Source organism: Myotis myotis, unplaced genomic scaffold, assembly GCF_014108235.1.
Source record: "Myotis myotis isolate mMyoMyo1 unplaced genomic scaffold, mMyoMyo1.p scaffold_m19_p_2, whole genome shotgun sequence".
NCBI classification, from domain to species: domain Eukaryota; kingdom Metazoa; phylum Chordata; class Mammalia; order Chiroptera; family Vespertilionidae; genus Myotis; species Myotis myotis.
In genome coordinates, this window is record NW_023416324.1 from 38,623,183 (window position 1) to 38,650,784 (window position 27,602).

Sequence of the window (27,602 nt, forward strand, 5' to 3'; positions counted from 1 at the left end):
TCCAATTTTTTTTCTCCTTCTTCATCCCCTCTTTGGAGATCTTACTATTTGTTTTTGGATGACAAAGAGAATAATGTATTGACATGGCTTCCCTGGAATCTGGGCCAGTCACAGATCTGATCATTCACCTTGGGCAGGTCAAGTACTGCAGTGACATTGCTCTGGTCATATGTGTTTCCTGCCTCCCTGTGCACACGCTGTGCTGTCAGCATCCAATGCTCTTCCCTGTCTGGCCAACCTGACAGATTCATCATCCTTCTGAACCCGTATGGGCATTTCCATGTCTGTGAAACCTTCCCTGGCATCCCTCCGCCCCTTCTCCCATGATTTTGTTTCCTTATACATTCACTCTTTCAACCATGTTTATTGAATTTGTATTATGTGCCAGGTGAACAAAATCAATATGGTCCCTGTCCTTGCAAAGCTCATGATCTAGTACAGAAAACGAAATAAACAGCCCCAATTCCAGAAGTCATCTTGGTTCTTCCTTCATGCTGTCACAAATGGCAGGATTTATTTTGTAAGGCTGCTAATATCCCATTGTATATCTGTGCCACATTTTCTTTACCCATTCATCTGCCAACTTGGGTTGTTTCTGTACCTTGGCTATTGTGAATAATGCTGCTATGAACATGAGAATGCAGATATCTTTTTGAGATAATGATTTTGTTTCCTTCAGATATATAGCCAGAAGTGGGATTGCTGGAACATAGGGTAGTTCTATTTTTAATTTCTTGAGGAGCCTCCATACTCTTTTCCCAAGTGTCTATACCAGTTTATATTCCCACCAACAGGGGGCAAAACAGTCTCCTTTACTCTACATCCTTGCCAACATTTGTGATCACTTATCTTCCTGATAATAGACATTCTAATAGATGTGAAGTAATATATCATTGTGGTTTTGATTTCTCTTTCCCTGATGATTCGTGATGTTGAACACCTTTTAATGTACGTGTTGGCTACTGCTACATCTTCTTACTTAATCTTCCTATGATTATTGTGTGAGCTAATAGGTTTTCTTACTTCTAAAGATGAAGGAACCAAGGCTGAAAAGTCCTATCACTAGTAACTGAAAAATACACGAGATAGTCTGAATTATGGTCTAGGCTTCTTTCCTTTTTATCTCAGCTGCTTTTGTCAGGACTCAAACCTGGGAGTAATTTTGACATCTTTCCTCTCTCTTCTCACATATCTGGTTAGTCACCTCCTCAGTATCTACAACCTGTCCCTTCCCATTCATTCCCATGACTAGTGCTTGCCATGTTGTGCCATGTTCTCTCTCGGCAGGTCCCCTCCAGCCAAGCAGACATGTGCAGTGAGAAAAGTATCAGAGATTAGATGAAATTTCTCTAAATACCTTTGGGACAAAGATGGTAGTGGTCTGTTCTTAGCTCCTCATCTTTTTGCTAATGTAGATAGGTCCTGACACATTTGTTTCAGCTTCTGTGCCCTTACTCTCTCAAAATGCAACATAAAATAGAGTTTCCTATCAGTTAAAGAATCAAAGTAAGTCTAATAGGATGCCCCTATCAGGAATGCTATAATGGAAACCACACATGGAAAAGAAAGTAAATAAAAGTCATCAAGAATACAACAGTTCATGATTCTGTAGTTTTGGCTATATTAAAGGAGCTCTGCCAAGACCTTACAGAAATGACTTCTATCGATGCCTTTCTTGCGAAGGAAACTGGTAGCCTTCGGCGGCCCCATAAAAGCCAGCAGGCAATGTGGAGTGGGAACTCCTTTGACTGAGAAACCTTTACTTTTCACGTAGGCTCTGCCATTTAAATGTTAATACTTCACATCTCCGGGTCTCATTTTCCCCATAACTAATGTATGGATAATACGATACTCCAAACAGCTGTGATGAGAATTAACCAAGATGATATTTTTACAAAGCCCTGTGATAAGTAAAACTCTGTTTAAACAGCAGTGACTATTTGTAGATTGCAGTTTTAGGTGTGGTCAGTAGGTACTAACGTCATCTGATCAGAGTCTGTGGAGTGAAGAGAAGTGCTGGTGATGACATAGCAGGGCATCCAGACTTTGGAGTCAGATACATCTGGGTGAGATCTTGAGTCTACCATTTAGCATGACCTTGATCTGGGTACTTAATTTTTCTGAACCTCAGTTTTTAAAGATCTAAATGGAATGATAACAAGGGTTTGTTTGAGAATAATTCCAAATACATTTTGCATGATAAATGTTTAAGCAGATATTTTTTCCTTTAGTGCAGGATATCAGTATAGCAAAAGCAGTTAAAAATGTGGGTTCTGTCACTAACTGTGATCAGGGACACGCTATTTAATCATTTTAAGTCTCAATTTTCTCACCTGTTAAGCTGGAGATATTAATGACATTTTCCTGGCAGAGTGGTTGTGGGGAATAAGTGAACTTATGCAGAGAATATATTTAGGGCAGTGCTCACACTCTAATAAGTATTCAATAAATGCAATTGTTGGAGAAGAATTACCTGGATCAAATCTCGTCCCCACCTTTTATCAGCCATGTGATCCTTAGGCATATTAGTTAACCTCTCCATGCCTCAGTTTCCTGTTCTTCTAAGTGAAACATGACAATACATACTTCATATGATTTTGTGAATATGAAATAAATCAGCCTATGTGAGCATATGGCCCAGTGCCTGACATATAGTAAGAGTTTAATGTTACCTATTATTGCTGTGCTATGTTGGTGTTATTACTGCCACATGTTTATTATTGCCAGCTTTCCAGTTAACTCTATAATATTAACCATCCTCTCATCTGTAGAGTGGGGATAACAAGATGATCTATCTCAGAGGGCTCTGCAATTGGTCATCTAGGAGACATTGTTCAAGTGGAAAGGAAATCATTATCGTTATGTCCAGCCTGCTGTGGTCAATGCTTTGGCTATGGACTTGGAGCCTCAGCAATCATGCCTCCTTTCCCACCTGCCCATTTTTGTGATCCAGGTCATTCATTTTTGTCTCCAGAGCTTCATCCAGTTTTGGAGGGACTGCTCTTCCCATTTATCAAGGTCACTTTGAATTCTCATCACTATCTTTCAAAGTGTTAACAACTCTGCCCAAATCTGTGCCTGCATTCCATCATTCCTCCCCTTGATAGCTGCCAGATAACAGTGACCCTGGGAACGACCCTTCCAGTGAGGGCACAGTGCATCCAGCCTGTCATTAAATGTTACCTTTCAGCTAGGGTCCTTGAGTCAACTGGTCTACCACCTCACACACAGAGCAGAAAAGGCCACAGGGACACAAAACAGCTCTAAAGTTTATGCTAATTACAGATCTACATTCTCTTCCTCTTCCTTCCCTTTCTTTATCCATTCATTCATTTAGCTTTTCATGCAAGAAACACTTATTAAGCACACCCAACATGGCAAGTAAGTACTATCTAGACACCAACATGTTTCCTCTCATTGAGAGTTTATAGAAAGTAAGGGAGTTTCTCTTCATCATAAACACCTGGATTAGAGTCAGGGATGGTTTCTTACATGGACAACAAAGTTGGTTCCACCTAAAATGAATTAAAAATTTATTTTTTATTGATTGTACTTAGAGTTAACAGAAATATTTGGTTTTAATAAAATATATTTATATATAGTAACTCCTAATATTGGTAAAGTACAATGCATTCACATCTGTTATTCAAGATGATCTTCATAATAGTTTATGAGGAATTATATTATTTTCACCACTTTTATAGAGAGATAGCTGAGGGCCAAAGAGCCTAAGTAAATGGCTCAACATGATTCAGTTAGTACTGAACCCAGGTCTTGCAATGTAGAGTTTGTGTATTGTCCAAGTATTTATCAGTTTACACACTTTCCCACACGGTGAAGCATTCATTCTGATATGATATATCAGAGGCTTAGGCTCTAGGAATGGTGGCAAGACAGTCAACATTTACTGAGCATTTTACTATGTGGCAGATACTGGATCAAGCACTGTAAATACACCATCTCATTTAATCCTCAGGAAATACCTGTGAAGAAGATACTAGGATCCCCAGTTTAAAATGAAGGACTGAAGTTCAGCAATGTTAAGAAACATTGCTATTAATTGGTGGAGCCAGGGTTCAAACTCAAGAGCCTGTGATCTTAACCAACATGCTATAGTGTCTCAGAGATATATGCCTAGGATTTTCCAAACTGCAGGCCACAGTCCATTAGTAGATTGTAAAAGAAATTTAGTGGGTCATGGCCAGTATATACGAAAATGAAATAGGATATAATAGGATGGAAAATATGAGTGTGTCACACCGATATAGTCAAGTATTGAAACTTATTTTAGTTGGATGTGTGTGGGCTTGATCACGATGTAAAATATGTTACTTACTTTTGGGAGTAGTCAAAAAAGTACTAAAAACACTGTCTCAACCCACTGTGCTGATTACAGACATGTATTCAATCACTTAAAAATAAGGAAAATCAGCCCTAATTGGTTTGGCTCAGTGGATAAAGCGTCAGCCTGCGGACTGAAGGATCCCGAATTTAATTCGTGTCAAGGGCACCTGCCCAGGTTGTGGGCTCAATCCCCAATAGAGGGCGTGCAGGAGGCAGCCGATCAATGATCTCTCTCATCATTGATGTTTCTATCTTTCTCTCCTTCTCCCTTCCTCTCTGAAATCAATAAGAATGTATGTTTATAAATAAATAAGTAAATAAATAAAGGAAAATCATTGATAGCCATAAGGAAGGCATGAGGAAATGCATTAATAGTTGCAGTTCTAATTGGTTTCAGAGAACCATTAGGAGATGTATATAAAGGCACAATAGGAGATGTACATATATATATGTAAAGAGATTTACAACAAGAAATTGGCTCACATTCAACAGATGTCACTTTCTGCATCTTCCTTTTAGCTATCAGTCATGGTGATGAATGGCCAAATTGGCTAGCTTAAAGGATTGTGAGAGGTCAGTACTTCTAGGTAGTGAACATCATGGGGTCAGGGACTATGTCTTCTTTTTAAATCTATAATTATGTCCCTAACATCTGACACAGTTCCTGGCACAGAAAACATGTTAAAAACATTGACGATCTTTGGTTGGTCTCTTCCCTCCCACCCACTCACGCACTCCTGCCTTCCCTCTGAGATTCGATATGTTCAACAATAAAGATTTAAAAAAAAATTGAAAAAAAAAAAGAAATTGGCTCATACAATTATGAAGTCTGACAAGTCTCAAGATCTGCAGTGAGCAGGCTTGAGACCCAGGAAGAGCTCACATTTCAGTTCCTGTTTCAAGGCAGGAGAAAGTCATAGTCCTAGTTTGAAGGCAGTCAGGCAGGAAGACCTCTCTTACTCAGGGAAGGGTCAGCTTTTTTTTTTTTTTTTTTTTTTTTTCTTATTTGGGACTTCACCTGATTGGATAAGGCCCACCCATACTAGGGAGAACAATCTGCTTTACTCAGTCTACTGACTTAAATGTTGATCTCATTCAAAAAACACTCTCACAGAGACACTCAGGATAATGTCTGACCAAATAGCTGGACACACTCATGGCCCAGTCAAATTGATATATTAAATTAACCACTACTGCCTGGCCGGAGTGGTTCTGTTGGTTGAGTGCTATCCTGTGCATCACAAGGTTGCCAGTTCAATTCCTGGTCAGGGCACATACATGGGTTGCAGGTTTTATTTCTAGTCAGGCCATGCCTGGAAAGCAACCGATCAGTGTTTCTCTCTCACATCAATGTTTCTCTCTGTCTCTCTCTTCCTTTCTCTAAGCATGTTCTTGGGCAAGGAATAAAAAATATAAAAGAAATAAAGTTAACCACCACAGGAAGGTAGGCAAGGGGGAAAGCTAGAGGCAGATGTAAGTAATAACTGCCAAGACAGGAATAGAAAGTCTCATGCAATGAAACAGTTTATGCACACGGAATGAAAGAGCAAGCATTCCCTGAGTTCTGACTCTGTGGCAGGTAGATACTGAGTCTCCACAGGTCTATCCTCCCATTGGAGCCTCTTGGCAGTGCTTGGAGCTGTATTTGTGGTGGTCCCCATTTCACAATGAGGCAAACGAGGCATTGAGGAGGGAAATAACGTGACCAAGGTGGTACCACTGGTTAGAAGCAGAGTGAGGTTTGGAATGAGGATTTCTAATTTCCAGTTCAATGCTTCTTGTGCTACACCTGGATGTTTTATTTCACTTATTTTCTCTTAAACCCCCCCCCCCCCCAATTAAGCTGCTTGTGATAGCTTTGAAAATGGCTAAATCAGGTTTTAAAAATAAGTAAGGTTGTGTTACACTCAAGACTCATCCCTAAATATAGTTTTGGGTCACTTTTACCCCTTGGTTGGGAATTGCAATGGGAGAATTGTGAAAGGTAAAGGTGACCAGCTTGTGATAGTCTATTCTGAAGCTTAGGTATAGTCACAGAGTCAGGAAAAAGGATGGTGTGCCGGAGCCCATGGAATTAAAGGAGGCGAACCTCAAAGACTTGCAGGCCAGAAAAAGTGTCTAAACCACGGACACCAGGTGGTTTAACAGGCAAATGCTACTGGGACTGCTGAGTTGAGGATTATGACACCAGAGAGGGGCTCAGCCAGAAAGTACTGTGATCAATTAGTGATGTCTGTCAGAGGCAGGGGATGGGGGAATGGGGGCTTCTGGACTGTGTATTTCCTGTTCCTTTATGAGAATGAGACAAAAGCAGCCCAGGTGATTAAGCTGTGTGTAGAGAGTAATCAGGGTGGGGCAGATGTATAATTTAAATCCTTCAAATTCCTCATACTTTCCATCACATTTGTATACATATAATTGCTGTTGCTTGCTTACAATTCCCTTTCAGGAAGATTTTCTTGTTACCCAAAGTAGGAGTCAGGAAACTCTCAATCTCTGAGAAAAACCCTTTTCAGAATCTAATTTCCATCCACCCACCCCTTGGCCCATGCACCCATCCACTCATCCAGTAAATATCTACTGAGAACCTATGCTTTCTGGGGACCCAGGGAAAAATCACACATATCCCTGCCCTGGAGAAATGTGCAGTGAATTGGGAGCTAAGAATAATACAATGGAATAAATGCTTGATTAGAAAATACAGTAGAGGCACAAAGGAGGGATTAACCACCTAACTTCCTTTCCCATTTTCTAGACTCCAAAGACATGCAAATCTGATCTTCTAAAATCAGTAGGAGCATGAGCTTGTCTGATAGAGAAGGGGCCTGGGGCTTTCTAAGCAGAGTTTCATGATAAAGTGGCTGAGGCAGCAAGTGGGTGAGGGTAAGGAGCAAGAGACAAGTATCCAGGTTCAGCCCAGGGTCAGACTCTTGTGAAGGGCTGGTCCCTGAGGCCAGTGCATAAGTGAGAGCAGTCCTGTGGCCAGGTTATGGCAGAAAGAGGGACGGTATCAGTAGCCTGGCAATGAGGTCAGTGATGGCCTCTAAAGAGCCACAGAGAGGATGACAAGTTGCAGAATGACCAGCTGCTGGAGCTGTGCAAAGGTGAACATTAAGAAGAGGAGGGTCCTTGCCCCTGGAGAGGATGGCCAGCACTCAAGTGAGCATGCTCTGGCCCTTCCCAGCCCTCCAGCACCATTGCTCATCATCGGGCTCCCTATACGGAGCTACTTGCTGGTTCTTTGACTTAATCATACTCACTTTCTCCTTGAGGTTTTACAAAGAGGAATGTGTCCTTCCTTCCCCCTGGAACTGTGTTCCCCTCCCCTGCCCCTCTCTTCTTCACCTGGCTAATGCTTACTTATCCTTGGTTTCTATGTAGATAGGACTCTTCCAGGCAGTCTTTCTGCCTCCCCAGTTGGAAGACAGTGAACAGGGATTCAGCTTTATGTATCACACCATTGCAACTGCCTGTTTCCATCACGCATCTTGTGAATGGTATGTCCCCAGGGTTTTGGTCCAGAGGCTGAGGCTGCTCACAGTAAAGGCTCAGTGTTTTTCTAGCAGGAATGGTTCAGAATCAAGCACATATATGCTGAGCATTCTCTGGAGCTTTCCTGCAAAGTCAGGGCTGGATTCTTAAAGAGTCTGATCTAGACTGGAGAGTGGGGTAAGCAGACACCTGATGGTGAAGGGTCTTATATTTATGGCTATGCAGTCTGAGCTGGCCCAGAAGGGCTTTTGCTGTGCTAACCAACCTACCACCCTGAACAGACAGGCACTAGATTCTAACAGGCTCCAGGCTTTATCCCCAGTTACCATGACAACCAGGCTTCACAGTGATGGATGGTATTGATTGACTGACAGGCTCCTGGTGTCTTGGCTCTGTCCCCACTCCCCTTAAGTCATTTGCATACACATGGAATGGAGAGACGCTCAGTACCATACCTCTGCTTTTGTCTTGATTTTGAATTCCCACCTCGATCACTGAAAAAAGCCTCAGCCTTAAAGGAGAGAAGGTGAGAGGATATCAGAATTACTCCCAGCGCTACCCTTAGCTCTCTCTCTCATAGGTGATACAATGTGTTATGGAGAAAATGGGCTTTGGATACAGACTTTGGTTCAATCCAAGTTCTACTATTTCCTTGTATAATTATTTTGGCAAGTGACTTTATCTAAGTCTCTATTTACTCACCTCTAAAATGGGAATATTTGTCCCTATTTGTGGAGTGACATGTAACTATTAAATTAGATAACACATGGAAAAGCTTTACCTAGCACATGAGACTTATCAAATGTGGGTGTTCCCTGGACCATCTTTACTCATTCATAGTTTAAGAGTTTATACGTAGAAACGTTAAGAAAATTAGTTTTTACAAACTCCTCAGACTCCCTTGTTCTCTAATTTTCCAGATTCAGGATTAGGAATGAAGGGCCAAATCTATGCATGCTGTAGCATTTCTAGCAACAGTAATAATAGTAAGAATTGACCATATTGCTAGTTCTCATCCCGGAACTATCCCCAGCATGGCCTAAGTCTTTTATTTATTTAATAATTTCTTGTTACTCCTTACCTGAAGATATTTTCCTCATTGATTTTTAGAGAGAGTGGAAGGGAGAGTGTGGGGAGGGAGGAGGAAGAGAGAGAGAGAGAAAGAGAGAGAGAAACATTGATGTGAAAGAGACACATGATTGGTTGCCTCCTGCATACTCCCTGACCAGGGCTGGGGATTGAACCTGCAACTCAGGTATGTGCCCTTGACTGGGAATTGAACCGACGACCCTTTGGTCCACAGGCTGATACTCTAACCATGTAGCAACACCAGCCAGGGAAGCTTAACTCTTCTAACTCTCACTACAACCCTATGAGGTAGACACTATTAAAATGCCCATCTTACAGATGAGAAAACTGTGGCACAGAGAGGTTAAACATTTTGCCCATATAGTAAGCATGGTGAATTCCAGCTCAGGCCATCTCCAGCTGAGAGCCTGGCCCCCAGCTATACTGCCTCTTGTCATGACCAAAAGCATGTAGGAGGGCCAGAGTCCATGAAGATGGCCCCTGGTCAGGCAGGAGGGAGACCTGAGATTGCAGCCTAAACACTGTCCATTGGGAGCATGATCCCTATCTCCGAGCTGCTTTGCAGAATGAGGTGGTCATGGATGAGGGGCTTGGTAAGGCTATGGCTATTTATGCCACGTGGTGAGCATTCCTCTTCAGAGTACACTAATGTGATGAAATGGAACGTGCACCGAGTTCGGGTGTAGCCTACTTGACATCAAACCCCTATTCTCAGACTTTTAGACATGGAAACTTGGGTAGGTTATCTAACAATATAGCTAACATTTGTTGACACTTCACTGTGCCAGACACTGTTCTTAGGAACTCATATGTAGAAACTGTTATCACCCTTATCTTATTAATGGAGAAAATGAGACCCAAAGACTTTTAGTCACTTACCCCAACTCCAACTCTGACTCCAGAGTTCCCACTCTTAACTCTCATAACCACTGCCTTTCGTAACCCATAAGCCTATAAAATGAGTAAATCCTCCCAGCCCTATAAGGTTGTTTCAATGAGACAATGAAAATGAAATACTATTATAAAATACCAACTCTTAATCAAGTGTGAGATGTTACAAAGATGTGATTTGTATTGTCAGCCAAAAGAAGACCCATGACTCCCAAACATCTGAGAGACTTGTTGGGACAGGCGGGATTCAGCCCATCCCTGAGCACATTTGCAGGCTTGTCACATGCCAGACTCTGTGCTGAGTCTTGTAAGCCCAAGAGATGACTTTATAACTTTGCAGTATAATTGGAGGAACAGATCAAGAAACTGACAATTACTAGGATATGCTAACTACTATGCTGGAGGGAAGCTTCAGATATGGGGGACACACAGGGATATTGTGGGGGCACAGATAGGGCCCTCAGGAGTGAGGGAAGGTTTTCTAGAGCTAAGTGAAGCAACTCAATGAGAGAGGTATGGGAACTCTAGTCAGAGGGAACAGCACATGCAAAGGCACAGAGGTGCTTGTCCTATTACAGTGGGGCCTTGACTTGCGAGTGTCCCGACTAATAAGTTTTTTGAGATACCAGCTGTCTCTCGGCCAATATTTGCATTGAGTTGACAGAGTAATTTGAGTTAACGAGCTTCTTAACGAGCTCGGTCTTGGAACGAATTAAACTCGTAAGTCAAGGCCCCACTGTACTTCTAGTTGGTTGGGAAGAAGTGTGCCTTTTCATGCATAAACAGAAGCACAGAGGGAGCAGGTAAATTAGCTCACGCTTTCCAGCCCATCCAAACACAGACTAAACAGTCATCTTTCCCAGTGTTATGACATGAAATAGACCATGATTCTTCTTTTCCATTCTAAGGCTGTCTTTGGGCTCAAACAATGTAGCAAAGCAACATAGCAGATAAATCACAGCATCCAGAATGGCATTTGTTTGTTGCAAAGCAATAAATAATGCATTACACCTGCTGTTTTCCAACCTGATGCTTTCAATCTGAGGAACCATAGAAACTTGCTGCATTCTACTTCAGAAGTCAGGCTGCCTGGTTCTGCCTCTGAGCCCCACAAATGCAGCATCTCTACGCAGGCATGAGGACTACCCCCACGCCTACACCCCAGCCCAGACCAGGAGGGAAATAAGCAGTAGACGCAGTGGCCAGCAACAGTCCTCTGGGCTCCTGCCTGCCAGGCCAGCACAACAACAGCTCCTCGGGGGACCCAATGGGAGTGGGAAGTGACCCAGGGTCTCCTAGTACTCCCTTGACTGATCTGCATCTCCTTTTCACTTTTGAGTTTAGGTCATACTGGCCTCTCTGAGCAGAACCTTGCTGCTGGGAACCCAAGGCCTTCTCACGGTTTCCCTACCTCAATTTGTCTGGCCAATCCCTACCCATCCTTTCAGATTTGCCTCTGGTATCCTTCACCAAGGAAGGCGTCCTGACTCTGCTGCTTCCTTTCAAAGTCCTCATCACACAGAGCAGTAATTGCCTGTTTACTTGCCTCCTGCTCCATACTTGGCTGTGAGCTCACTGAGAACAAGCACTCCCCTTAGTCCTCTATTTTCCAGATGTCTGGCACACAGAAAGAAATCATTAAGTACTTAGCAAAGCGGTCTCAAATGTTCTTCAGGTGTTCTGGGGTGTTCTTTAAGTTGCAGAATCATGGCGTTAGAGGAGACCTTAAAAGACCACTGGTCAATTCTTCAAACCATGTCTCCTTGGCTTCTGACCATGACAATTTACCTTGTGTTGAGGCTAAACCCATCTCTCCACAACTTCTACAATTTGGTCCTTCTTCCCCTTGTGACCACACAAACAAGCCTAATTCCTTGTCTTCAAGACAGTTCTCTGGAGAGTTGGGTCAGGTCTACGGATCTCTCTTAAAGGGAGGTCTTTCCTTCCCTTGTTCAGGTCAACACCTCCCATCACCAAACATTACCAAAATGAAATGACTTTGAATTTCTTCACTCTCATCATCCTTATGCTCATTCTTCTCCAATCATTCTCCATTTCTATTTATTAACAAAAATTTAAACTCCCACTACATTATTGTTAATCACAGGGACAATGTTGCACACATCTCTAGTGTTTACTAATCTTGCATAATTTAAACTTTATCCCTATTGATTAGCAACCCCTCATTCTACCTCCCCACAACTCCTGTGGCAATGACCATTCTACTCTCTGATTCCATGAGTTTGAATATTTTATATAGCTCTTCTAAGTAGAATCGTGCAGTATTTGTCCTGTGACTGGCTTATTTCGCTTAACATAATGTCCTCAAAGTTTAGCCATGTGTTGTTACACATGGCAGCATTTCCTTCTTTTTTTAAGGCTGAATAATGTCCAACAAGTGTCCTTTTTCTAATTTCCTTTTAAAAGTGTGGCTCCCAGAACTGTTCACCAGGCTCTGAGTTTCTCTAACCTGCATAAAGAGTGAGATTATCTCCTCCTTTACTTCATTAAGTATAATTTTCACCTCGCTTCATTACCCTACTGAATTGGAAGTCATCTAAAGCTATGGCCTTTTCTCTTGTTCTCCTGCTAAGCTGTGCCCATTCCTTACTGAGCTTCTGTACTGGTATTTTGTCCCCAGGGTAGGATGTTAACAGCTTTCCCACCTGAATCTCATTTTGCTATGTTTGGTCTGCCTATCAATCCATTCTTCTGAGGGTTTTTGGGATCCTGATTCTTTATCTGAGTTATCTTTGGCTTTTCCTAGTTTTTTCTTCTGGGTGTGATACACTAAGCCTGGCTGTTGAGTCTATATCCAAGGCATTGACAAAGGCTTTGGCTGAGGCAGGGCAGAGGCCAGCAGGCCATCAAAGGTTCTCTGTAGGACTGTGGGACTCAAAATCTGGTCCGAGATGCACTGCATAGGAATCATCTTTAAATATGCCAAATTATCTTTAAAATACAGATCACTGATGACTCAGAAATACAGAATCACCATTGATAGAGGTGGGGCCCATGAATATGTATTTTTAATTAGCACTCAGATGATTTCATTGTGTAGCCAGGCTTGGGAACCATCAACTCCAGAGTTCACTGCCTTCAAAAGCCAAAACCAATGCCAGTGTGATCTAGTCCAAAGCTGACATCTCAGGTGTCCAGCCTGATGAGACAGGGGCAGAGCCATGACAGCACTGCCTGGTTCTATAAACATAATCCACCCATGCCACACACCCATCTGGGCAAGTGCTGTACAGTTCCTCTAGGCCTTTCTCTGCTCCTTTCCCCGCTGCCTCCCCTGCTCTCAGCTTCCCTCCCTCTGGTTCTGTGTATTGGATTTTGGAACCACATTTGAGCTCCTCTGCCCCGACCCCAGCTTACCATGGGCGCACTGTAGACAGCACTGGGTTGGCCTCCCCAGGGCTCCTGGAAGATTCCTCTTCTAGCCCTGGTACTACACTGACACAAGTGATAGAAATTAGTCTTCATTTAATAGATTGTCCTAACCTGCTGGCTGCTCAAGGACCTTATTTATTCAGATTCACATCATATTCCTATTAGTTTTGTTCCCATCGTGTCTACATTTCCCAACACACAATGCGCTTGGGTTGGTACATAGTAGGTGCTTACTGAATTGTTCTGGCTGACAGCAGAATTCTTCAGTCTGATGCAATCACTGGAATTAGTGAACATACCACAGGCTTCTGAACAAGACAGCCTTGAGTTTGAATGTCAGCCTCAGCATTTTTCAGCTGTACAACCTTACACAAAATAATTAACCCTCATGAACGTAGGGCATCACAACTAAAAATGAGAAGTGTGGGCTGGAAGCCCGAGGGCACCAGCTCTCACATTGTATGATGAACTCACATACCTGCCCCTCCTCAGTGGTACCCGGCTTTGGGGCCCTCAGAAAGTAATTCTTAGCAGTCAAGTCATGCTTTTCAAATCAAGGTGCTGGAATTCTCTTCTCCCAGCCGCACGTGGCAGGCTGTTGCAGACCCTCCTGAGCATAAGCACTCCACACGCGTCCTCCAGCCCCCACTAATGAGCCAGTCCCGTCACTTTAACTCGGCAGCACTCCACCACTCACCTAAGTAATTAATCTGGCTTCTGCCCGTGAATTCCTTTCATCCACTTTTGTTTACTACTGTTGAAGCACTTTTTAATCAAAACAATTAAATATGCTAAATCTTCCCCAATTAGTAATGCATTAAACACGAAAGGTGCTTGAACAGAGCTGGGAGAAGAAGCCCTTTGCCTGGTTTTGAGTGCTGGTGCTTAGAGCATCGCTTCTCCCAGGCAAGCACGGCTTGGGGTTATTCAGAAACTGCTGTGCCCAGTCACAGAGGGCTGTGGTGAAAGGGGCCAGTCCACTGGACTCTCTCCGTAAATGGGGAACTAAGGCCTAGTGAGATCATGGGCCCTTTCTAAGCTCACACAGGGTGTCAATGACAGGAATTTTGTTTTGGATTTTTTAAAAAAATAAAATTTGTATATATTTAAGGTATAAAACATGATGATTTGATATACATATACTATATAATAAAAGCCTAGTATGCAAATTGTCCCCTTGACCGGGAGTTTGACCACTGGCTATGATGTGCACTGACCACCAGGGGGCAGTGCGGAACATGGTGGGTGTCAGTGATGCGGCACTGGCAGCAGGCGGCAGTGGAGGTGCTGCTGGCCCCGACAGGCCCCAATGAGAGCAAGACTGTGGCGGGATAGTGGAGCAGGTGAGCAGGCAGTGTCAGGACAAGGCAGGTGTGAGCGGGCCCAATTGCCCCACCGATCACCCACAGACAGTGACCAATGGCAGTGGTTGGTGGGGGGGGGCTGCTGCCCAGCTCCCAGGTGCTGAGGGTTGGGGGCCCAGATGCTGCCCAGGGCCCAGAGGTCAGCTGGGACCTGCCCTTCCACACCAGACACTTGCACTTTGATCACTGGCCAGGCCTAGGGACTGCACCCATACATGCATTTCGTGCACTGGGCCTCTAGTTTGATATAAAAGGGAAATGATTACTATAGTCAAGCTAATTTACATATTTTCTCACACATTTACCTTTATTGTGTGTATTAGGAAGCACCTGAAGACTATTCCTTTGCAAATTTCCAGTATTGAATACAATATTATTACTGTGGTCCTCAGGCTGTGCATTGGGTCTCTGTGCTTTATCAGTCCACATAGCTGCAACCTTGTTCCCTTGGACCAGCATCGCCCATCTCCACCTACTGGTGCCCCCTGTCCTATGCTCTGCTTCAATATATAGGGTGCCCCCTAAAATGTGTATACACACTCTGAATAATTATAAAGACAGTGTTTATTAAAATACATTTCATTTTCAAAATTGAGCTATAGCAGTTAATGTATGTATACATTTTTTGGGGGGACACCTTGTTAGAAGCAGAGGCTGGAATATACGAATATATATACATCCTTTTTAAAGATCCATTCATCTGAGTGACAGATTTGAATTTAGGATTTCTGACTTCCAAGATGCTTTCCATCAGAAGCCCTTACCAAAAGACTGGCTCATAGCATTCATTTACTCACTCATTTCTTTTATTCCTCAATCATTCTTCTTTTTCTTTAATATATTTTATTGATTTTTTACAGAGAGGAAGGGAGAGAGATAGAAAGTTAGAAACATCGATGGGAGAGAAACATCGATCAGCCGCCTCCTGCACATCTCCTACTGGGGATGTGCCCGCAACCCAGGTACATACCCTTGACCAGAATCGAACCTGGGACCTTTCAGTCCGCAGGCCGACACTCTATCCACTGAGCCAAACTGGTTTCGGCGCTCAATCATTATTCTGAAAATAGTTTCTGAACTCCTCCTCTATGGCAGACATTGCAATGCTATGCTGACAAGAGAGTGGTGAATAAGATAAAAGTTCTTGAATTCATAGAGTTTGCAGTGTAATGGGGATGCTGGCAGGTAAAATTGGTTGCTGAACACTCCCTTGAAGAAAATATTCAATCTAATCCTCAGCTCAATTGAATCATAGCCCTAAATTATTTTTCCTTTGTGGTTGTCAGGATAACATAATAACTGGTAATAATTATTATACAGTTGCAATTAATTAAAAGTAATGACATTCCAAAACTACAAACTCCAATTCACAACCATCAGAAGACTTTTGCTGCAGGAAGAGTTGAGCTCTGCAGCAACGGTCCATGTCTTGCTCTGATCTGCTTTTCTAGCCCCATATTGCCAGGCTGACCAAGGGATGGCAACCCAGCTCTGTCCATTTACAGGCTGTGAGATCAGGGCAACATGACCTTACTGTATTTAGAAATATGTTCCGCATCTGCAACGTGCAGGTTCCTTAGCGGGACAAATACAGAGATGTAGACAAATACAGAGATTGCTAATATGGGACTCAGAGTTCTCCTGGGGTCAGAAGGCAGGCACACTCCCCTTAGAGACATCTCCATCTTCTAACAGCACTCTGGCCTCTCTGGGGTGCAAAGAGAACCTGGGCAAAAAGAATCATGACAACTATGATCGTCCAGGTGCGAACAAAGCACACTGGTCGATCTGAAGAAAGGTACAAGTATTCTGATCCAAAAATGCTTCCTGAAGTAAATGATGCTTGAATTGGGTCTTTGGAAAGATGGTAAAAGGGAGAGAGAAAGGGGCAACATGTGCAAAATTACAGAGTGAAAATGGGCCAGGCACTGTGCTGGGCACAGAGGTATATGGAAATGATGAGAATCACTGCCCCACGGAGGCACAGGGGAGAATGTGCAAAGGAAAGGGAGCTAGCATTTTTGAGCAACTAGTCTGTGCAATACATATTCTTTCTCATTTCAAGAATTATTTGGGCTGGAACCACATGGGAGAGGACATGGAAACTGGATAATGGAATTGGATTTCAACCCAGATTACTTAGACTCCAAAACCAATGGCAGCTTTTACTACTGTGAGAGGTTGTACCATAGTAGCAGTCATTCAGCATCACAGTGCTCTTCGTTTCTGTCTCCCTGCTGCAGGTGTTTCCTATGAAGACATCAAGAAGTGCTTTGGAGGGTCTTTCGGTTTATCTTCTACCTTTTCGGAGGGCTTAGAGATTGGAGGAGGTTTATCAGGGGAAGACTGTAAAAGAATGGGAGGTGGCCACACTGGTAAGTATTTAGTAAAGAGTCTCCCAAGAAGCAAAGCCAGACTTTTCTTTGGACACACAATCAGGGCACATGTCTCCCAACACCCAAGTTGTTCCATTCCAGTCAATGATCAAACTGCATAAATGCTAAATACCCCAAGTCAATGACTGGACTGGCTCTATTTTTGAATCCAACATAGGTTGAAATTACCTTAGAAATATTTGACTTTGTATGGCGCATGCTCCTAAATTTCAAGCACTAGATCAAGATCTAAGTGAGACCCAGGATGAAAGAAATGTGTAGACAGAACCTGGAAAACAACTGTTGAAATAAATGCCCATAGGGATACAGTCCAAAAGGGAAAAAGAAGTCCCTGAGAGAGGAGCATTTGGTTACTAAGTCCAAGCTCAAAGAATAATGATTAAGGGAAGATTGTACAGGAATATTTGTGGCATTTCCTGAAAAAGTCAATATGAGTGTTCAAGTATTCATTCATTCATCCATCAAACATGCATTGAGCATTTTCTTCAGGTGGGAGACAACAGACAATGCAGGGATGATGAAACAAATTTACAGTGCATTGGAGGAGGTAGACATGAGAGAGGTTCAAGTTACTCCCCTGGCATTAGGCTACTCATGCCTCAGAGCCTTATGTCAAACTGCTCTTCTTTCTGATGCCCTTCCATCCTCTCTCCATTTCCCTACAAAGATTCATTCACTTTTCTAGAAAACTCAATTTCTTCTTGTTCAGTCCCTCCCCATCCTGACCATGTCTTTCCCTGCACCCCTACTCAGCCCCACAGACCTTCACTGTTTAATTGAACACACTTGGCATATAGCAGGCACTGAGTAAGCATTTGACAGGTGAATGAATAAATGAATGAATGATCATCCATTTCCCACCCTCTCCCTCCTCCATTTTGGGCTGGGCTGTCCTCCCATTGCCAGCTCTACCTCAGAGGAAGGCTCTATTGCTAAGTCTTGGTCCTTCTCTTCTGCTTTGTCCTGTTAGTTAACCGAGCAAAACAGAATGGACAACAGCTCTAAGGACAGCATATAAACTTTGTCCCAAATATCATTAGTGGCTCTTGTGAACCCATCCTTTGGCTTTTTGGGAAATGAGCTAACGCCGTTATCCTCTTAATAGATACTGACGAAGATAACAGGCTTGTGGAAGACATCATCGCTCAGGTGCGAGGTGGCAATTCTGGCTGGGGTACTGGCTTGGCACACAACACGAGCTTCATTTCGTACCGTTCCTGGGGGCGGTCGTTAAAGTATAATCCTGCTGTTATTGATTTTGAGGTAAGTCTTTTCGCAGTTGAAGAAACTCTACGTCCGTGAGGAATGAAAGTGAAACCGACCAGATCATTTCATATTTCTTATTATGAGCCCATCAAAGAGTAAGATTAAATGTTAACGGCACACTGAACCGGTGGCCTCCCCACGCCTCACTCTAGGGAGTGTGTGACTAGACCCAGGCCACAGGAGAGCGGGGCCAGACGTGTTATATCTGGTTAGTGCCCAGTTTTACACCAGTCATCCCAGAATTTCTTCAGGATTGGGTGACATTAAGAAATTTGCATTTATACATGTAAAACTTAAAAACACATCTGCTAAATTGGGGTAGGCACACTTTTCCATAAAGGAGCAGATAGTAAATATCTTAAGTTTTGTGGGCCACATCTAGTTTCTGTCAGACAAGTTTTATTTCTTCTTGTTTTTCTACAACCTTCTAAAAATATAAATCCCATTCATAGCTCAAAGGCCATATGTGGGGTGAGTTGTCCTGAGCTGTAACTGTAGTTTGCTCTAAATGATCTCATCCCTTCACCACAATGAACCCCGGGCAAGGCCTTGATTCTCCCCATTGAAAAGATTAGGAAACCGAGGTTCCAAGGACTCAAGTGATTGGTTTAAAGTCCCAGAGCTCATATGTAGTGGTACCTGGATCTCAGACCTTTGGATTTCACATCTGGTTCTCATTTTCCCTCTATCCGACTTCCTTCCTTAAAGTCATGATTATCAATTACTGGGGACAATTTTGCTCCCATGGGGAAATTTGGTAATGTCTGAAGACATGTTTCACTGTCACAACCAGGAGGGTACTTCTGGCATCTAGAGAGAGAGGTCAGGGATGCTGCTAAACATTCCACAATACAAAGGACAGCCCGCATCACAAAGAAATATCTAGCCCTCAATGGCAATAGTGCCAATATGGAGAAACTCTGCCCTAATTCCTAACCTTGCAAAGGGAGTAAAATTGTACTCAAACTGAAAATAGGTCATGGTTTTACCAGTTGTCAAACTAATTCTATTTCTATGCAAGGGTAATCCATTAAAAAAGAGTTATATTGGGGGATTTAAAATAAAATATGATTGTTTTCCTGCCCACTTTCTCCTGACCCTGGCCAATTTTCTACACATAATTAAAACTTCAGGTAATGGATACATCCCTCTTCTTAAAATATATATACCAACAGTTAAATATAAATCTAAAAGTCTGTTACAACCCTGCTCTCTATGAAGAAAGAGGTGAGATGAATGAACCCTGATTTTATTTCTTCTTCAATAAGTCAGAGACCATTTTCATACACCTGTAATTAACATAGGGTCTGAAAATTGCTATCATCAAGCTATTAGTGATTTGGGGAAAAACTGTAAAATTGATAGCAGGAGTAATATACAAACTTTCATGGGCAAGAGGTGAATTTTGCATTTGCCTTGAGCAAAATGTTCAAGGGGAGGACCGAATGATTTGGAGAAGACCGAATGCTATCTTCTGGGAAAGACAGCCTGGGTTTGGGGTGAGAAAGTAGATTTTGGCTCATGGCTCAGCAACTTTTTGATGTATAACCTTTGACAAACAACTGTTTTCTGAGCCCCATTTTCCCACTCTATAACATGGGGATAATGACATGTTCTGTCCCAAGGTGGGGGAGAGAAAAGTGAGCGCTTAGGAGATGTCAGTTGAGGAAACAGGTTCATGGAGGTTAAATGCGCCAGCCAAGGCTTGTGTCTGGTAACCGGCTGAGCCCAACTGGAGCCATGTCTGACTGACTCTAACACCCACAACCATAACCTATATTACTACCTAACTAGTTTGGATTCGATGCATTAAGCCTATTGATGGGTTTCAGAGCAAGGAAGTGACATAGCTTGAGCTGTGCTTTAAAAATAGACAATGCTCACAGAAGTGTGAGGGATGAATGGAAGGAGAGAGACACTGTGGGCAAGGGTCCCAGTGAGGGGGTTATTTGGAACCTGATGATCAGCATGGAAACAGTTACTCACTTGTGCATCCCAGAGTTCATCAGTACTTATTTATGGCAGATATTTAGAGTGAGTAAATGTCGGAATCATGCTGTGTGAAGTGGTGATGCTGTATGTTATATATAGGATGTCCCCTCAAAATGTATACACACACTTTTGAATAATTAGAAAGGCAGTGTTTATTAAAATACATTACATTTTCAAAATTGATTTATCAGCTGTTAAAGTGTGTATAGATTTTTGGGGGACACCCTGTATTATTATGAGTTATGTGTTAGGCTATTTTGTGTTTCCATATCATACCACTTGCCTTCTCTGAATCTATTTTCTCATATGTAAAATGGAAACAGCATTCTGAAATTCTTCTTCTCCACCTCTCTTCCCTCCTGTAAGTACCCCTGGCATTAAGGAGTGCCCCCTTTCCTTTCTCTGAGGGCTCTGGGAGGGAGAGGTGAGAGACCTGGGACTGAGTGCTAAAGTTTGCTGGAAGGTCAAAGGGAAGTTGCCTGGTGGTCCTGGGCTTTCCCTGGAATTAAGTCACCTTAACCAGGCCCTAGGGCGGCCCAGGCTGCACTGACTTCCTCACAATGGGCCATGGTCCCGGGACTTCCAGTAAGTGGTGTCCTTCCCTTGGCTGGAGGCCCAGCCAGTCCTGCCATGACCAGCCTGATGACCTCAGCCACAGCCCCTGAGCACAGGCCAAGGTCTGTTGCCACAGGTCTCTCTGTACACATTTCCAGGAACCCATTCAAGGCTATGACCATGCCCTCCATTGACTCTGATTCCAGAGAAGGGAGATTGCTCCAGCATGGCTCAGTCCTCTCACAGAATTTCCTGGTGATCTTAGCAAGCGATTCCCCTCTCAGGACCTCAGTTGACTGTCCTGTAAAATGAGAGATCTGGAAAAGAGCTTTTCTTTTATGATTGTGTGATAAAATATAGAGCATTATGAAGCATGCTGAAGGTAACCATATGTACACAAAAATTGAAAAATATAGGCTTTTTTTTTACTATCATCACAACTAACTAATAAAAATTAGTGCTTTATTTTATACTAGAGGCCCGCTTATGGAAATTCATGTACTGGAGGGGGGTCCCTCAGCCCAGCCTGCCCCCTCTCACAGTCCAGGAGCCCTCAGGGGCGGGAGGCGACCTGGCAATCAGGGGAAGGCAATGCCCCATCACACCTCTGCTGCTATCACTGCCGGCAGCACAAGCCTCAGCCAGCTCTGGTTAGCTGAGCCTCAGTTGGCTTTGGGCGGCTGGGCAGCTGACAGCAGAGGCTTGCCTGTGCCTTGGGCCAGCCCTGGTAGGCTGGGGGGCTGAGGGGATTGGGTGCCGCCATCTTGTGGCTGTGGGTGCTGCCATCTTTGAGGGTGTGATAGTCAATTAGCATATTCCCTCCTTATTGGCTATGGGTGCCGCCATCTTTTAGGGCAGGGCAGTCAATTAGCATATTCCCTCTTTATTAGATAGGATTGTTCTTCCCTTTTGCAATGGTATCTCACATCCATTCTTTAGATTTTCATAAGGAGTCTAGGAAATGAGTTCTTATTTCCATTTTGTAGGTAATGAGGCTCAGGCTGAGAAAGGAGCAATTAGGAGTTCTAGCCACAAAGCTATTAGGTGAGCAGTATTTATTTGGCTTTTACTATGTGACAGGCCATGCCCATCCATCAGCTTTCATCCTCACAGTAAACCTGGGAAGAAGGACTCTTGTTCTAACTTTACAGAGGAGGAAGGGAAGCTCCACTGGTAATGAGGCTGAGATCATACAGCTGGGTTTCCTCCTCCAGCTTCCAGCTCTCCACATCTGCCACAGTACTGCCCAGCCAGGAGGGGTGGCTTTGTCCCTGGGGACATTTGGCAATGTCAGGAGACAGTTTTGGTTTTCACAACCGGGAGATGCTGTTGGCATCTAGTGGGTAAAGGCCAGAGATGCTGCTAACCATCCTATAATGCACAGGAATTGCCACAAAGAATTATCCAGTTGGAAAATCGGTAGTGTGGGCTGAGGCTGAGGAACCCTGGATGCCAGTCATGCCTGGAATGGGTTGCCTCAAATGGAAATGATGCCCACCTTTCCCCAAACATGTAATCAGCAATGACAGAATAACTACCTATCAAGGACTTGGTTAACTCCTACATTGAAGGTTAACAATCAACACACACACACACACACACACACACACACACACACACACACACACACAAATCCTTTACACTCTTCCTGACTCCTAAAAGTGCTCGAGAGGGCAGATAAGTTGGCACAAATGGCTTTTTAAAATATACATATATATTTTTATTGATTTCAGAGAGAAAGGGAGAGGGAGAGAGAGAAACACTAATGATGAGAGAGAATCATTGATCAGCTGCCTCCTGCGCATCCCCCACTGGGGATTGAGCTTGCAACCTGAGCATGTGCCCTTGACCAGAACTGAACCTTGGACCCTTCAGTCTGCAGGCCGACATTCTATCCACTGAGCGAAACTGGCTAGTGCTAAATGGCTTTTGAGTTCCCCTCTTCCTCGAAGATCAGGGGACCAGATATTTCAGAGTTAGGTAGGTCTATGTTCAGAGTGACTCTTGCACTTAATTGCGTGATCCTGAGCTGGTCACTCACTCCTGAGCCTCCACTTCTGCATCTATGGCAGTGGTTCTCAACCTTCTGGCCCTTTAAATACAGTTCCTCATGTTGTGACCCAACCATAAAATTGTTTTCGTTGCTACTTCATAACTGTAATGTTGCTACTGTTATGAATAGTGATGCAAATATCTGATATGCAAGATGGTCTTAGGCAACCCCTGTGAAAGGGTCGTTCGACCACCAAAGGGGTCGCGACCCACAGGTTGAGAACCGCTGATCTATGGGTTCCACAGAGTGGCTGCAAGGATGCAGTGCAGGGAGATGGTGTGGAGCCTGGCTCTGTGCCTGCCATGGAGCAGGCCTTCCAGGAGTTTGATGGCCAGCACTTGGGTTCTGGGAACTTGGATGATCCCAGGGAGGGCCTCTCTTCCTCTGCCCAGACACAGCCTATTCACGAGCTGCTGCGGCACGTGAACCTGGGAACCCTGGAGGCCAAACGCCAGAACCTGAAGCAGGCCCTGGATCAGTACCTGATGGAATTCAATGCCTGCCGCTGCGGGCCCTGCTTCAACAACGGGGTGCCCATCCTTGAGGGCACCAGCTGCAAATGCCAGTGTCCTATGGGTCGCAAGGGCCTTGCCTGTGAGCAAATAGAGCAACAAGGTAAGGCTTGTGCATCCTCACTCAGGTGCAAACCCGGCCCAGCTCAGAGAGGCCAGTGTGGGAGGGCTTTGGGGTCCCCAGGCTCTCTGTCCTGTGCCCTCTTGCCCCCTACCCTACGAACACTCATGCTGAGCTTTATGGCTGACCCCACAGTTAATGGTTCTTATCCTTGCTCTCTGCCATTAAGACCCTCCCTTGGATGAGAACTGTTTTTCGCCAAAGTGTGTATGGTCAATAGGGTTCAATTTTGGAAGATGCATTCATTTCCTAGGGCTGCTGTAAGCTCAGTGGTTTAGAGCTACAGAACCCAAGGATTTCTTGACTTTTCAAGCAGAGTGTGGATGGGATTTCAGCCCCCATTGGCCGGGCAGCTTTCCCAGAGGGACCAAGGTCAACGAGTAGGAAGAATAATTCACTCTTATTCTGTGCCAGGCACTCTCCCCCAAGGATGTTATGAGAGAAATACTATTAATAGCCCCATTTTAAAAATGAGGAAACTGGGGCAGGAGGAAGATGAGATAACTACTCATGAGCAGTATCAGAGCCAGGCTTTAGACCAGCCGTGGGCAAACTATGGCCCGCTGGCCGGATCCGGCCCGTTTGAAATGAATAAAACTAAAAAAAAAAAAAGACCGTACCCGGCAGAGATAAGAGCGGATTTAGAAGAGAAAGTTACCCAGGCCTATTCATCGCGGTGCCAGGACCACCAACGCGCTCTCCTCCTCAGGCGTGGCTCTCCCCTAACGCACTGCCGGCCGCCCAGTGGGGCCAACGGCTTATGTCTGTTTCCTCAAGCCTCCTTTTCTTGATGCTTGGACCACCCGAAGCGCCCAGGGCAATGAGATCTTTGAAAAAATGTTTTTAAATATATTTTTATTGATTTCAGAGAGGAAGAGAGAGAGAGAGAGAGAGAGAGAGAGAGAGAGAGAGAGAGAGAAACATCAATGATCAGAGAGAATCACTCATTGGCTGCCTCCTGCTTGCCCCACACTGGGGATCAAGCACACAACCCAGGCATGTGACCTCCTGGTTCATAGGGCAACTCTCAACCATTGACCCACACCTGCTGGGCTGGCTAGCTAACTTATTTTAAATAAATTCTCACTTACTAGACCATTCACTTGTTCATGGAGGCTCCCCATCCCCATATCCAAAGAATAGGGGAAGGGGAAGGCAGAGGGAGAGAGAGAGAAAGGGATGAAGGGAGCAAGAGAGGAGGGAGGGAGGTGGGGGAGGGGGGAGGGAGGGGAAAGGAGGGAAGAGGGTGGCGGGGGAGGGAGAGAGGATGAAGGGAAGGAGGTACAGAGGGAGGGAGAGAGGGGGAGGAAGGGAGAAGAAAGGGAGGGAGGGGGAGGGAGGAGGGGGAGGAAGGAGGGAAGGAGGAAGGAGGGAGGGAGGGAAGGGGAGGGAGGTAGAGAGGGAGGGAGAAAGGTGGAGGAAGGGAGGGGGAGAGAGAGAGGGGGGAGGGAGGAAGTAGGGTAGAAAGAGGGGGGAGGAGGGAGGGAGAGAAGGAAGGAAAAATGAGGGAAAGAGGAGAGGGAGATAAGGAGAGAGAATGAAAAAAAAAAAAAAAAAGACCGTACCCTTTTATGTAATGATGTTTACTTTGAATTTATATTAGTTCACACAAACACTTCATCCATGCTTTTGTTCCGGCCCTCCGGTCCAGTTTAAGAACCCATTGTGGCCCTCGAGTCAAAAAGTTTGCCCACCCCTGCTTTAGACCCAAGCAGTCAGATGCTAGGATCCAAGCTCTTAACTGCTGCATTCTACTGATTTATATCCCAAGAATCAGGAAATCTAGGGAATGAGGGCAGAGATTCTGAGATGATTGCACTGACTACCATTAGTGATGGAGGGTGGGGGCGGGGAAGGAAAGTATATATGTCCCAGTTCAGTTATCAGCCTGACTTCGCTTAAAGGGACAAATGTGAGCCCAAGCCTGGGTAAGTATAATTATAGCACGTCAAAGGGCCTCAGAACCAGTGACTTAATTGGATCCCTGTCCACACAACATAGAGACAGACAGAACAGGGAGTGGGAACTACCTAGACATGCTTTTCCATGGTCCAGTGCTGGGCTTAGAACTGGTCCATGCTGAGTCATCTGTACATACAATGTGCATTGGCGATGGGTGTCATGATGCCAATGACGGGGTGATGGCAGGGCATGGAGGCCTGGGTCTTCCTCCTCACAGCACCATTCCTCTCACACGATTACAGTCAGTCAACTGCAGGAAGCCCGTGGTGCTCCATTGACCTTGTCCCAAGCAGGGTGGGGACATCAGGTGGCCTTGGGGTTATCAGACTGAACTTTCAACCTGACAGAGATCAATCAGCATAAAAAAATCTAAGGCTGGGGAGTCAGCCTCCATGGAGACTCATTGACGCAGGTCCCTCGAGACTTTCCCAGCAAACCTTTGCCTGTGGGGACAAAGTCACAGAGGTGGAGAAATATAGACGGAGAACCCTGCTGTGGCTGCCCCACCAGGGAGTATAATTACAGAGCTGGAAGGAACTTGTAGATAATCTAATCCAATGAGAGTCACACTGGGATCTGAGGGAACTGGGGACTTAGGGGCTGCCCCAGGGGAGCAGAGCAAACCTAATAGACACCCCCGCTTCAAATAGAACAGCTCCACTCTGATCTGACTTCCACGTTAGGGCCCATAAAATATTTCATTTTAGGAATAAATAAATAAATAATGAAAAAAGTAATGATGGAAAAACTGCACCAGATTAGTCCACCCTTCGCATTTGACAAAGGTGAAAACTCATACTGAGAAGGGGGATGAGCTTGCCCACAGGCACAGAGATGGGGGTGACAGCAACCCCAGGCTAGCGGGGTTGCAGGATGTCACCACCTGCATTGACCACTGGATAGTGACTTCTTGCAGCTGAGAGTAAATGCCCATCAACATGGGCTTTTTCCTGGATTTCCAGAGGCACATGGTCAGAGCCTGTGTTCTGATGCTCTGTGCAGAGAGCCTGTCACCCACCCTGGCCCATTGTCAGAGCCTGAGGGGTTTTGATTTGTAAGCCCTTGTTCAAATGCCCAGCAATGCTCTCCACACTGGTGTCTGTGAATCCCCAGCTGGGCTCTGCTCCCTGCTCCTCACACCCTCCATGGCTGTCTTTCTTCCAGAAGGGCATGCCTCCCCGCCTTACTCTGCTATCCATCTTCCATGGAACCACAGACTCCAATTTCATGAGAGGGGGTCCCAGGGGCCTTCTCTCCATCCAGAGTTTGAAATTAAGTGCGAGGCAGTGAGCATAGGTCTTGGTTGGCTCCACCAAGGCATTTCCCCAAGGAGAGATCGCAGACTACTCTAGGGCAGTGGTGATCCTCCCTCCATAGGGTCTGAGCTGCTGCTTGTATGCTAACCTCCTTCTCCCCTGGGAAATTTTCTGTGCAGGAGCCAAGGCAGAGGGTCGCTGGAGCTGCTGGAGCGCTTGGTCTGCTTGCTCGGCAGGCACTCAGGAAAGGAGGAGAGAGTGCAATAATCCTCCCCCAGAGAATGGAGGCCGCTCGTGTCCAGGGCGGAACGTGCAGACCCAAGCTTGCTGAGGGCCTCTGGGCACTGGATGGGACACATGCAACAGGTGTCACCACCTGCACTGACCACTGGACAATGACTTCTTGCAGCTGAGAGTAAATACTAATCAACATGGACTTTTTCCTGCTGGCTCCCAGGTCTGGAACCAGGCTGGGCCATCTACAACCAGCAAAATTCAGTCATCCAACAACTAGGTGTTAAGTGTTAGCTAGCCTGGGACCTGCTCACAGCGCTTTGATCATTCAAAGAAAAGGAGAAATCTCAACCCAAGGTTAGGGGTACAAAGTAGGCACAGGGTCTTGAACCAATCAAGGCCAATAAAATAAAGTATGATGAGAATTATCTTGGCTCTTTGGTAATATTTGTTCATTCATAGAATGATTAGTTGGTAGGATAAGCAGACACAGTGAAATAATGAGAAAAAAATAAAGATTGACTTGAGTTCCTTCTATTTTCCTTCATTTTGACTCATTTTCTTGTATTCCTTCAATTAATGTCTTGTTTGCTTAAGTTCTTACCACAACATGTTTCTCCCAATTATTTTGTCACACTATTCTCTTCCTTCATTGGGTTTTTCACAACTAGTAATTATATAT

At 44.6% G+C, this 27,602-nt stretch overlaps 1 protein-coding gene across 1 annotated transcript in view; it reads left to right on the plus strand.

Annotated features, from left to right (window-relative positions):
* C8A (complement C8 alpha chain) overlaps positions 1-27,348 on the plus strand; it is a 59,984-nt gene extending 32,636 nt beyond the window's left edge. Inside the window, exons 8-11 of the mRNA XM_036352329.1 lie at positions 16,817-16,948; positions 18,075-18,232; positions 23,228-23,450; positions 26,866-27,348. Coding sequence (XP_036208222.1) covers positions 16,817-16,948; positions 18,075-18,232; positions 23,228-23,450; positions 26,866-27,017 — 665 coding nt within the window. The 3' untranslated portion in view covers positions 27,018-27,348. The remainder of the gene's footprint in view (positions 1-16,816; positions 16,949-18,074; positions 18,233-23,227; positions 23,451-26,865) is intronic.
* The last annotated feature ends 254 nt before the right edge of the window (positions 27,349-27,602 follow it).